At 35.8% G+C, this 15,317-nt stretch overlaps 1 protein-coding gene across 1 annotated transcript in view; it reads left to right on the forward strand.

Annotated features, from left to right (window-relative positions):
* The window catches only part of ABCE1 (ATP binding cassette subfamily E member 1), a 33,678-nt gene extending 28,912 nt beyond the window's left edge, over nucleotides 1–4,766 (forward strand). Inside the window, exons 16-17 of the mRNA XM_007944103.1 lie at nucleotides 2,918–3,029; nucleotides 4,719–4,766. Of these exons, the coding sequence (XP_007942294.1) occupies nucleotides 2,918–3,029; nucleotides 4,719–4,766 (160 nt within the window). The remainder of the gene's footprint in view (nucleotides 1–2,917; nucleotides 3,030–4,718) is intronic.
* The last annotated feature ends 10,551 nt before the right edge of the window (nucleotides 4,767–15,317 follow it).

Genomic DNA, 15,317 nt, shown 5'->3' on the forward strand with positions numbered 1-15,317 from the left:
AGCTGTAATACTCCTTGGAAACAAGAATGGCCAGACTTCATCTTACCTACATTCCTTATGTTGGTAGAAAGGACCATTCCCTGGAAAAAGGATATCATGCTTGGTAAAATGGAAGGTTGGCAAAAAAGGGGCAGGCCCTCAACAAGATGGATTGATACAGTTGCTGTGATGATGGGCTCAGGTATAGCAGGGATGGTTAGGCTGGTGCAGGACTGGTCATTGTTTCCTTCTATTTTACATAGGGTCTCTTTGAGTCAGCACCAACTCGAGGGCACCTAACAATAGCAATAACACAGTGTTATCTAGCATGCTGTTGGCATTGTTATAGACAGACAAAGGCAAGATTCTTGCCAAGAGAATTGATGTCTGTATTGAACATGTTAAGCACTCTTAAGAGCCTCAAAACTCATAAAGGAAAATGATCAGAAAGAGAAAGAAACCAAAGAGAAAAGGTACCTGGGTTCAAATGAAGTGCCAGCCTGCTCCAATCAGATGGGCACACTTTGTGGGAACCAGTGGAAAGGAGCCTGAGTTGCCAGAACCTATTCCCTGTGAATTCATGGCATGATAAAAAGAAGATTTCAGTCTTTGATTTTAATTGTGTCAAAGTGTGGTGTCCTCTCCCCTACATATGTATTTTAAACACATTTTATTTCCTAATTTGCTGGGCAGTAAGTGCCTTTTACTTTTAAAATTTAGCACTTGCTGAAAAATGCAAGGTGACTTATTCACCAAGGAACATACAGTCAGTGGTTAGAAAAACTATATTATTTATGAAATACCTTAATTTGACAGTTAAAAATTAAAAAAAGTACCACTACTTTAATTTGAAGTAAGAATTATCTAGAGATTCTTGACATGATTTTATGTCTCCTTAGCTCATTCATATTGAATAATACATGATGGGACCAGATAGAATAACAGTTTTCAGACTTAACCCTAGTGTAGAATCCCTGACCTGGGAGGATAAACCTGCAGAACTATAGGCCCCTCACTTTTTCTTTCAGTTTAATGTTTATTTGCTTCATTATGTGAATATTCAAGTACGATTTAGTATGATTTTCTTTTTACAAACAGTACCTTGAAAGCCATTGATTTAGTACATGACAGAAAACAAGACCCAAAATGGTTACAAGATTTGCCCAACTTATTATACTAGAGCAGGGTTGTCCATGGTGGATGGGTTTTAGCTGAGCTTCCAGATTGAGACAGACTTGGAAGAAGGAAAAGGCCATGCACTTCTCAAAGAATTGGCCAGTGAAAATCTTATAAACGGCAGTGAAACACTGTCTGATGTATTACTGCAAAACATAATGAAATATTGTCCAGTACAGTGCTGGAAGATGAGCCCCTCAGGTCGGAAGGCACTCAAAATATGGCTGGGATAGAGCTGCCTCATCAATCAGAACATGAAATGTATGAGGTATGAATGGAGGAAAATTGGAAGTTGTCAGAAATGAAATGGAGCCCATAAAGATTGACATCCTAGGCATTAGTGAGCTGAAATGGACCGGTTTTGGCCTTTTTGAATCAGATGACCGTATGAGCTACTATGCCAGGAATGAAAAATTGAAGAGGAATGGTGTGGCATTCATCATCACAAAAGATGTTTCAAGATCTATGCTGAAGTACAGTGCTATCAGGATAGGATAATAACCATATGCCTACAAGGAAGAGCAGTTAATACTGCTATTACTGAGATTTATGCACCATCTACCAAAGCCAAAGATGAGGAAATTGAAGATTTTTACCAACTTCTGCAGTTTGAAATTGATTGAACATGCAGTCAAGATGTTCTGATTATCACTGGTGACTGGAATGCAAAACTTGGAAACAAAGAAGAATCATTGGTAGTTGGAAAATTTGGCCGTGGCAGTTTTGTGTGCTTTCAGCATGTTTAAGGAGTCCTGGTAATGCAGTGATTAAGCTCTCAACTATTAACCAGAAGGTCGGCAATTTTAACCCACCAGCTGCTCTGTAGGAGAAAGATTTGTTAATCTGCTTCCGTAAAGATTACAACCTTGGAAACCCTATGGGGCAATTCTACTCTATCCTCTGTAGGATTGCTATGAATTGGAATGAACTCAGTGGCAACAAGTTTTTCATTCAACATGTTTATGGTGTTGGAGAGTGGTGAATGGATTTGCTGCTTGAATAATTCATCCAGGAAATATAAGCACAGTCCAGTCATCATTATTCACAGATTGTTATTTACAAATTCACCTTTAAAAAAAATTCACCTACATGCTAAAATTTGTGACTCTAAAATCAAGTCATGACACTTTAACATATACATTTTATATATATATACATTCATAGACTACTTGTGCAGATTAAATTTGTATATCAATTATTGAGAATTTCTTGAAGAATTAGGGAAGTTTCTTACAAGGAATAAAGTTTATTTTTTCAAATAATGAGCCTCCATTTGTATTAGAAAATACATATATGTGATTTAGCTTGTGTTAAAAATTAGTTTGGGTAAAAGGCATAGAAAATTAAGCGTTCTTATTAATGAACCAGTGTGACCCCACTGCAAACTGTTGTACACAAGGACACATTTCCTATGATGCCAAATTTCTAGCATAAGTACTACTGTTTCTGTTACATTCCTTCTCTTAAAAATGTCAGATTTGAGATTTTGTGGTAAATCACCTAATCATTTGATTTTCTAAAATAGTACTTCTTTCTCAAATGATTTTTCAGATCAAAAACACAAATTAAAGTGTTACACACAGAAAAATTAGAGCCAAGCAAACCTTTTCTGAACATAGAATTTATAATATGCTGTGATTATTTTATCTAGGTGATTGGGGGATGGGGATTAGAGGGAATAGAGATTCTTATAGTACTCTTCATCACAAAGGAAAGTTAGATTTTGGGGATAAAATTTAATCTTTTTTTTTCCTCCTCCTAGTCCTCAGACCCTTTTGGCTGGCATGAATAAATTTTTGTCTCAACTTGAAATTACATTCAGACGAGATCCAAACAACTATAGACCAAGAATAAACAAACTCAATTCAATTAAGGTATGTATAAAAACTGTCTTGAATTGTAGATAACTTCTGTCTCGATGTATACAATTAATTGATTGAATCACATGTTTCCATTTGGAAGGCTATTTAAAGATCTATAAACCATATTTAATTAATTCTAAGATACATTTTTTTTCATTTTATATCTAATGGCATATTTTAGTCTCTTAGGCAGCAACTGTGATGTAGTTGCCATTGCTCTGTGGACTCAGTTATATTTGTTCATGTCTCTGAGTTGTACTGCCTGTGTTGAGTTTAGTTTGCTGTATCTTCATACTAATTCACCACTGATAGGTTTTTGAGAATACTGTAACCAGTTTCTTTCTTTTATATTTGACTTTTTGTGCCTGCACAAGTTATAATTAAATGATTAAAAAATATAAACAAGCTCTTTCAATGAGATTAAATATTTTAAAAATGCTGTCCATTAAAATATTTTTTATTAATGATGTTTCATTTATTAATGAAAAAATATCAATTTAATGGGCAGCTTTTTTTTTTTTTTTTTTTTGTGGTGGTACATAAAGTAATAGTGTACTTGATAGGTAAGCTCTGCTGACACAGTGGTTAAGTACCAGACTACTAACCTACAGGTCTGCATTTCAAACCCACAGGAGAAAGATTATAGCCTAGGAACCCATATGGGGCAGTTCTGCTCTGCTGTGCTCTGTCTTGTAGGGTTGTCTGAGTCAGAACCAACTCAGAGGCAGTGGGTTTTATGGGTACACTTGATGTAGTCTGTAATACATGGAGTTTGGTTTTTAGAAAGCAAAATTCTCCTGGTTGCTTAAAATAAAGATAAAGTGAGTGAACTTCTAAAAAGCATTTCTGCTGTTTCTAGTATCCCCTACAATGCCTACTTAAAATGTTTATATTTACCATCTTTAACATTTACTGGATTTTATTATAATTATTTTCATATTTGTATCACTAGCTTTACTACTAAACAGTGAGCTCTGGAAGGCAGAGACAAAATCATCTTATTTTCTTAAGTGTGTACATTATGTCTAGATGCCTTAGGCCTTTACTATATATCTTGTTTGTAATAATTTTGTAATGTAATGTCATCCGTTGGCCAGGATGAAGAAATGACAAGTTCTGTCTTAAAGTTCAAGAAATTTCTCAGTTCTGAAAAACATTAAACACATGGAAAGAGTAACTGAATTCTTACTGTGTCTACTTTGTATTGTCATTTGCATGAGTAGAGAGACTCATGGTTTGGTCCCCACTGTGTGCACTCACCTTAGTCATACCTTATTTCTAATAGAGGAGCTGGGCAAGTAGTTAGATGGATTGTTATTGGCCACTCTATAAACAGTACTGAGAAACACTATTTTTATATACATTTTGTGTAATAGGCAATTTTCAAACTGATAACGTTGTTGCCTTTTAGACCAGGTGTAGGAAGTTGAAAGTATACTTTTGTAGCAACCATATTATAATAAATACATAGCAAAATTATCTATGTGTAAATAAGCTTAAGGTAGAGAGTCTGCTCTAGGTATGGGAGCAAAGGTGGTAATCTTGCCTTTAAGTATTGGGTTTAGGAGTATCCAGCAGCAGATGGTGCAGAGGAAGTGGTACAGAGGCTGTTGTAAACACCTCTAAGTAATATTTGGATAAATGTCTACCTTTACCTAAAGAAGATGTTGCTGATCTTTGTTTCTCTATTTTATTTTTTAGGATGTAGAACAAAAGAAGAGTGGAAACTACTTTTTCTTGGATGATTAGATTAAGCCTGAGATATTGATAAGCCATTTATTAAAATAAACATTGGAATTTTGTTGTATAAAATTTTAATCAGGTTTCTATGCCCCACAATCTCTGGAACTTGAAGTATAATTTCCTTAATGTAACATCAAAACCAAGTTTTATTGTCAATTGTAGTCTGAACACAGAAAATGCCTCTTTTCTGTTCTGGACAGCAAGACTTTTTTTGTGCACAACATTCTAAAATGAAGACATTTCAAGTAATACAAATTACCTCCAAGTTTTCATGATGTATGGGAAGATTTTTAATAGGTGTATTATATATATTCATGTTCCATATGCTGACCAGTGTTGCCCCATTTTAAAAATCTTTGAGAACACTCTCTATACTTAAATGGTTTGAAAAGTATACCAATATAATTACACTGCCCTTATTTTAAAAGCTGGTTGAAGACTCTACTGATGAAATTTGATAAATAAACATTTGTCAGGATTATAGTTTGTTACTTGGTTTAGTGTTTGTACCATACTGTCAAAATATCAAACTTTAGTAACAGAATTTTCCCTTGAAAGATACCTACTACAAAACACCAGTGTTAGAAAATGAATATTTGTTACTAACTTAAGCATTATTTTTAGTCTTTTTGTTGCTTTTGAATGTATTTATCAAAAATCATTTCAATGCATCATCTATTCCTACCAGAAAACCCTAACAACTTTACTCTTTGAATTACTCAGTTGTGCCATTTTGTAAGATTCTGTATTAGAAGTAATTATTCCCAAGGGTAATATCATTTTTTTAAACATGCATTTATGTAATCACCGATGAAGATTTAGGAAAAAGCATTTCTAAAGAACATTTGTGTTCCATAAAAACAGTAGTCCTCAATAACGAAATCTAGAGTCCCACCCTAGATGTACAGGGAGCCCTGGTGGCAGTGCTAAGGGTTCAGCTGCTAACTGATCAGCAGTTTGAACTCACCAGCAACTCTGCAGAAGACTTGGCAATCTGCTCCCATAAAGATTAAACCCAGGAAACCCTTTGAGGCAGTTCTACTCTATCTATCTTACAGGGTGTATGAGTTGGAATTGATTTGATGGCAAACAACAACCCTAGAACTCAAACTCTAGCTCACTGCCATCAAGTCAGACCCAACTCATAGCCTTGGATTTCCAAGGCGGTATCACTACGGAAGTAGATTGTCAACCTTCCTTTTGAGAAGTAGCTGGTGGGCTTCAACCGCCAGCCTTCTGGTTAGCAGTAAAGTGCCTTATGCACTACACCACCAGGGTTTGTGCCGAAACATCTGTTTTTAAATTTCCACAGATACTACTGATAGGCAGCCAAGGGTTGTAAATCACTTCCCTAAAGAGAACATTAATACAAGAGTCCCCAGGAAACAGTACTAAGTATCCCTTGGTACCAAATATATTCAGTCTGAATTTGGTTATGTTGTTGTTACGTGCCGATGAGTCGAACCCGACTCACAGCGACCGCTCCTTGGGTTTCCGAGGCAGTATCACTATGGAAGTAGATTGCCTACCCAACCTTCCTTCCGAGGAGTGGCTGGTGGGTTTCAACCACCAGCCTTCTGGTTAGCAGTCAAGTGCCTTAAGCACTACGCTACCACCTACTGCCATCGAGTTGGTTCCAAGTCATAGTGACCCTAGAATAGAGTAGAATTGCCCGATAGGGTTTCCAAGGCTGAAAATCTTAGAAAGCAGACTATCTCATTTTTCTCCTGGTGGATTCAAACCACCAACCTTTTGGTTAGCAGCCGAATGCTTTAACTACAGTTCCGCCAGAGCTCCTTGAGTTCGGATTTAGAGAACTATTTTCTAATTTTTTTTTTTTTTTTTTCCTAGTATTGGATAGTATGTGACAAGAGTTCTTCTAAAACTTTACCCAAATCAGGTTCTAATCCCAGGATGCTGAAACCACTTTAAATTACACTTCTGATTAAGAAACTGGAATTAAACTGATACTATGAGTAAGAAAAATTTGCTCAGTAAATTAATGGGGCAAGCAAAATAAAGAATTAGGAATTATTTGAACAGACTTTTAGAGCTTCTTGAAAAAACAGCAGCTTTGTTTAAAAACAATGGATAAAAAGTATAGTTTAAATTAGCTCCATTAACGCTTTTTAAATATAATTTGAGTATAAATATTTGTGAAAAATTAAAATATACAGAACTGTATGGAATAAAAAGTTATGATCTCTTTTCATACCCTTCCAAGATTACCAGTGTTTAATACATATCCTTTCATGCTTTTTTCTGTGCACTTAGATCTAAGTGTCAATATGTAAAGGGTTTATTTTGTACATAAATGGGATTATACTAAGTAGTGCCTATTTTTAAGAATAGCATAAATATGTGAATGATTATTTCAAATATATTAAATAAAATAAGATGAAAGCTATTTTTATGTACCAGTTTCATATTGTCCTAAAGAAAATGCTTGTTACAGAGCACAGTTCTTTCTATGCAGCTCTAATGAGAGAATATGTTTTTATAAAGTAGTAATGTTCATGTGAATGAAATTTAAAAACATTTAGATGGAACTTAAAATTTTAGGTAATAGGCCTATAATTGCTAACCTGTAAAATTTGTTGCCAACTCAAACACACATCGATGCAAATTTTGGCTATTAAAAATGAGATTGTGGTATATGTCCTGGTTAGGAAAAACCCCTAAATTAGTAAACAAAAAAGGTGCAACAGTGTTAATATAAAACTACTGTTTCTGTGAGAATATACAGAGCATTAAAATATCCAAAAGGATACTCAAGAAACAGATTACTTTTGGGAAGGATAATAGGATATAAGAACAAGAAAGGGAGGGAGACATGTATACTCATACAAAGTACCTTTTGAATTTTATATTGTGCATATATCAACTCTTTCCAAATACATTGGTAAGTTATTAAAAATACAGTCACATTATTGCATTGCACTGATGTAATCTTAACATGCTGCAACTGTTGCTACAGTTTAACCTAAATTTAGACCATAAGCTTCTTGAAGTCAGTCCTTTGTCTTATTCAGCATATCATGTAATGCTTCACATGTAGTGGGTGGGCCTACTTTATTGAAGAAAGGAACCTGCATGCCACAAAAATAGGAAGACTGAAAAATTCAGTTTCTTTAAACTTTTTCATATTCATTAACATATATATATCAAGTCCTTAACCTAGTGCCTGGCATATTGTGAGCACTCTGATTCAGAAGGGGGATAATTATGGAAAATCAGAAAGTACTATGTGGTAGAAGTAACTCCTAGGAAAAAGTAACAGCACCTATCTCGCTGGATTATAAGGATAGATAATACAGTACAAAATACATGTGAGAGACAGAAATAAGTATGGGGCATTCAAGAGGTTAGTGGGAGGAAAGATAAATTCACACAGACTGTGATGGGCTCTCAGTGTCTTAATGTTGTTACGTGCCGTCAAGTCGGACCCAACTCAGCAACCCCTCCTTGGGTTTCCAAGGCAGTATTACTATATAAGTAGATTGCCCAACCTTCCAAGGAGTGGCTGGTGGGTTAAGTGCCTTAGGCACTATGCTACCAGAGCTCCTATATATATATATATATATATATATATATATATATATATGTATATATATATATATATAATAAATGCTGGAATAAGACCAGTTAGGTAGAATTATTCAGGATCTTACACTTTTATTCCTTTGTCTTTTAATCTGAAATGCTTATATCCTATCCGTTTTGCTCATGCAGGTCTAAACCTGCTGTATATTGCACTGCTGACTTGCTCTTGGTGGATTGTTTCCTTGTATTATTTGTTTTGTGAACTGCTATCCAGTGAGGCTTAGTGGTAAACACTGCCCCTTTCCATCATTCCCTGCCAATTTGTGAGGGTAGGCAGTATGCCTAGCGCCAGATGGTAGATCACAGTTGGTCTAAGATAATCATGACAACCCTCTTCCCTATTTCACTTAGGCCATGTGACCCGGTATGGGCCAGTAAGTTGAAAGCAAAAATCTGTTGCGAGTTTTCTGGAAAACCTTTTACTACCCTAATAAAGATACATGCCTAACCGTGCTTCTTGCTAATGTGGTACCTAGAGCATTTTGTGCCCATAAGGTAAAGTGTAAGGGCCAAGAAAGCCACAACAATGCTAGTCCTGATGTCAAGACACTGCACAAATTACCAGCAGCCATTTACCTCCAGATTTCATTTAAAAGAAAAATCCTTATTTTAGCTACCATAAATAAGTTGGTTTTGTTACTTGCCACCAGAAGTATTCCCCCTAGGCTGAGGACTGTCCCTACAAAGCCTATTTGCTTCTGCTAGATTACCACTTAGAATGACTTAATTTGGGGATCACTGGACCTTAAGCCTAAAGAAATGTGGTAACCTTCTTGGAGACTTTTTTAATAAGCTAGTTCCCAGGCCAAAAGAGGAATTTTTTATTATTCACCTCACTGGGGTGATACTGATGCATGTTCCAGCTCCCAATCTTCACATGCCCAAGGCTATTTACTCTCCCATATCTCTATTTGTGCTTAACTGCCTTTGAATCAGCCTTGACTCATGGTGAGTCTCAGCAGAAATGCTGCTTGGTCTTGTGCCATCTCCTTGATCAGTTATGGATCAGACCACTTTGATCCATGGAGTTTTCTTCCATTGGTTGCGATAAAGGACTTCCTTTCTGCCCCTATCTACATTGTCTTGTGTTAATTAGACTGGGAACCATCCCCATCCCCATAGAGGGTAGCCTGAGTATTTCATGTACCTGTACCGCTGGTTTGTAGTGTTTTGGTGCCTAAACATCTTCCTAGGTGTGCACTCTCAACTATGAATTTTGAAGACTTTCTAGATTTTATTTAAGTCTAGGTAATTTGTATCAAGACCATATTAAAATTTGGCCATCAGTTTCCTCATGTGTGAAATAAAGATAATGTGATTGGAGAAGAAAATAAATGGCAATAAATAAATACCTTTAAAGTCATAAAGGAGATGTTCTTATTCCCAATTTACAAGACAAATTAGCGGAAGCACACACAGGTTACAAAAAGTAACAACCATTTCCCTACCTACAGCAACATGCATAGACAGGATGTGCTATAAAAACCACATTCTTGATCTTTTAAAAATCTTTCTAACACCTAAAATGTGAAGAAATTTATCAAAGGAATGATATGTTTAACAAGTGCTGACTCTGAAGTCCCAAATTTCTCTAATAATCATTTAGTACCCATAAGTAAAAAAAAAAAAAAAAAAGTTTATCGCAATGTCTGTAGCTTATCACAGAAAACAAGATTTACTCAAGTCTGGGATTTTAAAAGCTTGTGAGCAGTGAGCCAAGATACAATTGGTCTCCATTCACCTAGACTCACAGGAGACCTAGGAAGTCAGAGAGGGAACTCCATAAACTATTGCTTTGTCCGACCACAACTGGATGGTGCCTGCTATCATTACTGAAGAATCTGATCAATCAATGAGTCCCCCCAATCAAAGTGGTGATGGTGGTGGTAGGGGATGTGGAACAGAATTTAATCCTTAAACAGTTCAGACCTACTGGAGCCACTGAGGTGGGAGGAACCCTCAAATCTGTTCCCAAGACCATTTTTGAACTTTGAACTCAAAACTATCCTGTCCTGAGGGCATCTCAAACTAAGTTTAGTTGAATTAGTAAAAGAATGTTTGTTTAAGCACTGCACTTTCAACTAATTAGCTGTATAAGATAAAATTAATAGTAACTCTAAAGCATAGATGAGTAGTTTATTGGATAGTAAGTCTAAGTTAATGGTGGTTAAACAATATGGGAAGAAGAGTGACACTATTGTAACCAGTCACTGAACTGTATGTGTAGAAATTGTTTTATCTGTTGTATGTATTTTCACCAAAAATATTAAAAAAAAATTTCTGAGGGCTGTGATTCAAACTTTTGCGAAAGCTTATAAAGTCAGGAAGCATGGGTCTTTGAAGGAAGCTGTATTTATTTCCTCTTTTATAAGTACTTGAGGAGCTCTGATGGTGCATTTGACTGCTAACCAGAAGGGTGGAGGTTCAAACCTACCAGGTGCCCTGCAGGAAAGGCAATCTTCTGTAAAGATTTACAGCCTCGGAAAACCTATGGGGGTCACTATGACTCAGGATTGACTCGATGGCAGCATTTTTTTGTTTTCAGTTACTTACATCTCATACTATTCCTGAGACCTGGATCTAACAGCCTTTCAAAGTTCCGTGAAGCCATAATAAAATATTCCAAGTAAAACAAAGGCTTTTCTAGTTAAAGAGATCCTTCTAGGACCCTGTATTGGACACCTTATGGGAACCACACTTCTCTTGGTCTCACCTTTTATCCCATCCACTTCTTGAGTGGCCAATTCTGCAAGACTCCCACCAATCACACACCAATCTCTTGCTTCCCTCCCCACACTGACTTCTACTGACTCCATGGGGAAACCCAATTAGCACTCACACAGCTGTCAGATAAACACTTCCCTTGTTCTCTGTCCTCTCTCTCTCCTGCCAAGGTTCTTAGACAGTTCACTCAACTCCCCAGGCAGTCCCAAACAACCACATGGGTGTCCAACTCACTATCTTTATATTAACCCTGGAACCAAAGAATCAAAAGCAGAATCAAGAGACAAAATTTAATGTATGCACACAGTTTCATATATAATGCAGCATCACACCATGTAGGGCATTTACTCTTATTTTATACATTCAGATATTTTTGAAACACTTCTTAAGGCTACAAAACAGAACATAGAAAAATAAACAGGAATATATTGAACACTTACAAAAAGTGATATGATAAAGAATATAAAGTACTATTTTCCTTTCAACACTTCAAAAGATATGTATATATACTTTTATTTTTTTTTTACAAGTAACATCACAAATGATCACATCTTCACATGCTTTTAAGTATTATTTGTACTCAGTGTAAGGCTATTATCATTTTTCATACATAAATTTTTTCTAATTCTTTAACAATACAATTTTTAATCCATTCAAGTAAATTCAACTCCAAAGTTTCTGTTAAGACATGCACCCACCCCTCTTTCTAGGAGCTTCCGTAACTTTTACTTCAGTGGGGAAAGTCTCTTTAAAAAAAAAAAATCCTAATTAGTAGGAGAGTAAATAGCTGACACTGGTAACAAACTCTTAGTTCTCTGAAACAGACATACTGGAACTGAGCCACTATTAAGATTTTGAACAAAAACACAACAGCATTTAGGCATAAAATAGGGAGCAAAATACAGTAAACAGAAATAGTGTAGCCAAATGTGCATTCTCCTCCGCTACACTAGAATGGACCTTGCTTAGTACCCATAAGAGAAAGGCAAAAAGTTTACCTCATCAAAAACTGTAGGTAAAACAAATGAGGCAAAAATAAATATTGCTAGTTGCTAGGATGGCTGAATGTTTTCTAAACCAGAAAACGTTAGAAAGGAACTTTATTGCACCAAGTCAATCTTAAGCAAGTTTGCAGTTCACAGGCATTTTAATTCAACCTTGAGTCACAAAGGAGAACATACTGCAGGAACACAGAGTTTACATCAAATAAGCTGTATCAGCACAGAGGTTTGGGAAAGCCTACTCCTGTCACGTTAAGGAGGCAAGGTCTGAGCTTCAGTCTACAACACGTATGAGCAGATGGGTTACCAGGAAGCAGCACAAGAACTCCACAGATGCCAGTATACTGCTGCCGAGGAGCACACGGGGCAAGCCAAGAGCGGTAAATTTGAGAGGAAATGAACTTGATGAAGAGAAAAATACATAATACAAAAAGGAAAGAGAGCAGGAATCAAGTTCAGCTAAAGCACCTAACTAAAACAGAACAGGTGAGCTTTGGTCAGTCTAAACATCTGTTCTTCAAAATGTGTATGATCACTGTTGAAGTTCCATAATTTCCAATTCAAACTACAAATGATTCTCAAACGCTATACTTTTGCTTCTTTTCTTAATAGAAACTGTATTATGTCAACATACAGAATTATCAATTAAAATGGAGGTGGACAAAAGTTCACTTGTCCTAGTTTGACCTCAGCATAAGGCAAAATCCCCTGGACTAATACATTTAGAAACAAATCAAAAAGAAAAAATAAAAGACCTTCATGCAAACTTATCAAAACTCACAATTCTTTTATTCCAGAGGTCACCAAGTAAAGTACCATCTGCTATAATTCTTTCAGTACTGTTTCCTTCAGGAGCTATAGAGTATTGTTACTCAATTGAGGTAAGACAGTGTGACAGTAAAGAAATGAACAGCATTCTGTCCCATTCAACTGCTACCATTTCTAGAAACTGAGAATAAGTCCCAGTCAATAAGATGAAGGATACTGGAAACAGCAATTCTTTTGGACTCCTGAGATCAAACTTACATTGAACTTTTAAATCTAGCATTTATATCTAAATGTGATTTTCAGTAAGATTATCAAGTAAGCTAATCCTGCTTACGTAAAGCATGGGTGGGAAGTGAAAAACCCTCTAATTTTATTTATTCTTACTCCATAATTCAACCATTGATGTTAACTAAGAAATAAATGACATAAGCAGTACCTTCAACAACAGTTCTAGCTTACAAAATGAACAGTTTCTCAAAAATTTATCTTTCCACACAACCATGCCAGTCTTTACAAATTTTTACCTAGCACCATCATAATAAAATGTTATCTTTCAAAGTGCACTCTAAATTTCTATGTTACAAAACACCTAAATGCTAATCACTATTCAAATCAGCAGTTACACAGACATTAGGTAACTAATACAGCACAGAGGTAAATAACCATTATTACAGTACAGTGAAGATTCACTGAGCTTAGCTGGCATCCAAGCATTCCTACAGGTTATCAGAGAACCCAGAAAACTCATCTGCTTCAGTTAGTCAAATTCAAGTGAATTGTATTTGTTTTTAAAGTTATCTGCTTAAAAAAGAAAGCAAGCCACCACATCTATTTTTGGCTTCGTATATTACACAAGCATGCAAAGAGAAATTACTATTATGTTATTTGCATAGCACTCAAGCTTCCTGATCAAAAGGTAATCTCTCAACATAAGAAAGGGTAGTTTTTCACATTGATATGTACAAATAACAAATACAAGCTACAGTGATTTTCACAAAATAACACAGATGAATGAATACTGTGTTAATTCAGAGTCAAATCTCTAAGGAGAATGGAGTGCAACATGCAAAGGGAACTGCCAGGAATACTGCAAAGATTGGAAAAAGGAAGCAGGATCAGAGAGAAATGTTACTTAAGAGTAACAAGCTATAAAATGCAAAGCAAAACCATTTTCTAGCAGCACCCTCTAGATAAAAACTAGAAGTCACAATCATCATACTTCTGTACAACTGTTCCATCTGTGACAAGTTGAACATGCAAATGTAAAGTGATATACATAACCAATGGTGCAAGGAGAGAAAACACAGTAACTACAGAAACCTGTCAAACTAAAAATTTTTTAACTTTCTTCTCACAAAATATTTAGAATCTGTCAGTGCATTAGTGTTAAAGTGACATTAAAAAACTTCTGCAGCTTTAACAGATGCAGGTTATTTTCAAAATGCATAGCATCTACATTTCTTTCGAGTAGGCACCATGATATTTACACCAGCGCTAAGAATTCTTGGTGGGAACAGCCATATTTCATTGGATTTCCTATTACTTCTTAGGAGGTCTGGTAGCACAGTGCCTAAGGCACTTGACTGCTAACCAGAAGGCTGGCAGTTCAAATCCACCAGCCACTCCTCGGAAGGACAGTTAGGTGATACCACCTCGGAAACCCAAGGAGGGGTCACTATGAGTCAGGGCTGACTCGACAGCACGTAACAAAAACAACATTATTTCTTAAACATATATCTATTCTTGTCTGCAATCCCAAGTTCAACAAATACTCACCAAAATTCAAAAATATACCCTATGAATATTAAAAGAACTATATACAACATTTCTAATACACAGATAATAGGCTGCCTTATGTGTAATATTAAAGAGAAGACATTATTCAAGTTTGACAGATATTGAGATGAAAGGCCTTTGGGCTGGAAGCATTTCAAAAGACAACAGTGTTTTAGGCTGAGAATTGTTTTGAGCCCAGTTTATGACTAAGGCATTGAATAATAAAATATACATTTCTATTTGGTACAATATTATGTTTTGGAATCTATAGTGTCAAATGGTACATTTTCTTGTCGTCACTTTAGTAAACACTATATAAAGCACACATTTCCAACATGTAAAGTCAAACATATCATACAAGGAAAAAAAACAAACACTAAATCTATAATGTTTTATATTAAGCTGTTTATAAAAAATACTTTAACAAACTTATTCTCTACTTTTTGTAAGGGGCAGTCACCTGATAAACAAACAGGTTTTGAATGAATAAAAATGGCAATACCAGGAATTCACCTGCCCCTTTGAATTCATGTCCAAAATCTCCTGTCCAAATTGAGAGTGAGGGTCAAGGGGGAGGGGAGGATATAGTTCTAATTGGGTTTTATTTTAATGTATCTTTAAAAAGCCTTCAGAAATATTCCACCTAAGGGTGTCTGCTCTATAACACTCCAGCAACAAACAAGTA

This window comes from Orycteropus afer, unplaced genomic scaffold (genome assembly GCF_000298275.1).
Source record: "Orycteropus afer afer isolate SDZICR_OR568_19922 unplaced genomic scaffold, OryAfe1.0 scaffold00120, whole genome shotgun sequence".
In the NCBI taxonomy this organism is placed as follows: domain Eukaryota; kingdom Metazoa; phylum Chordata; class Mammalia; order Tubulidentata; family Orycteropodidae; genus Orycteropus; species Orycteropus afer.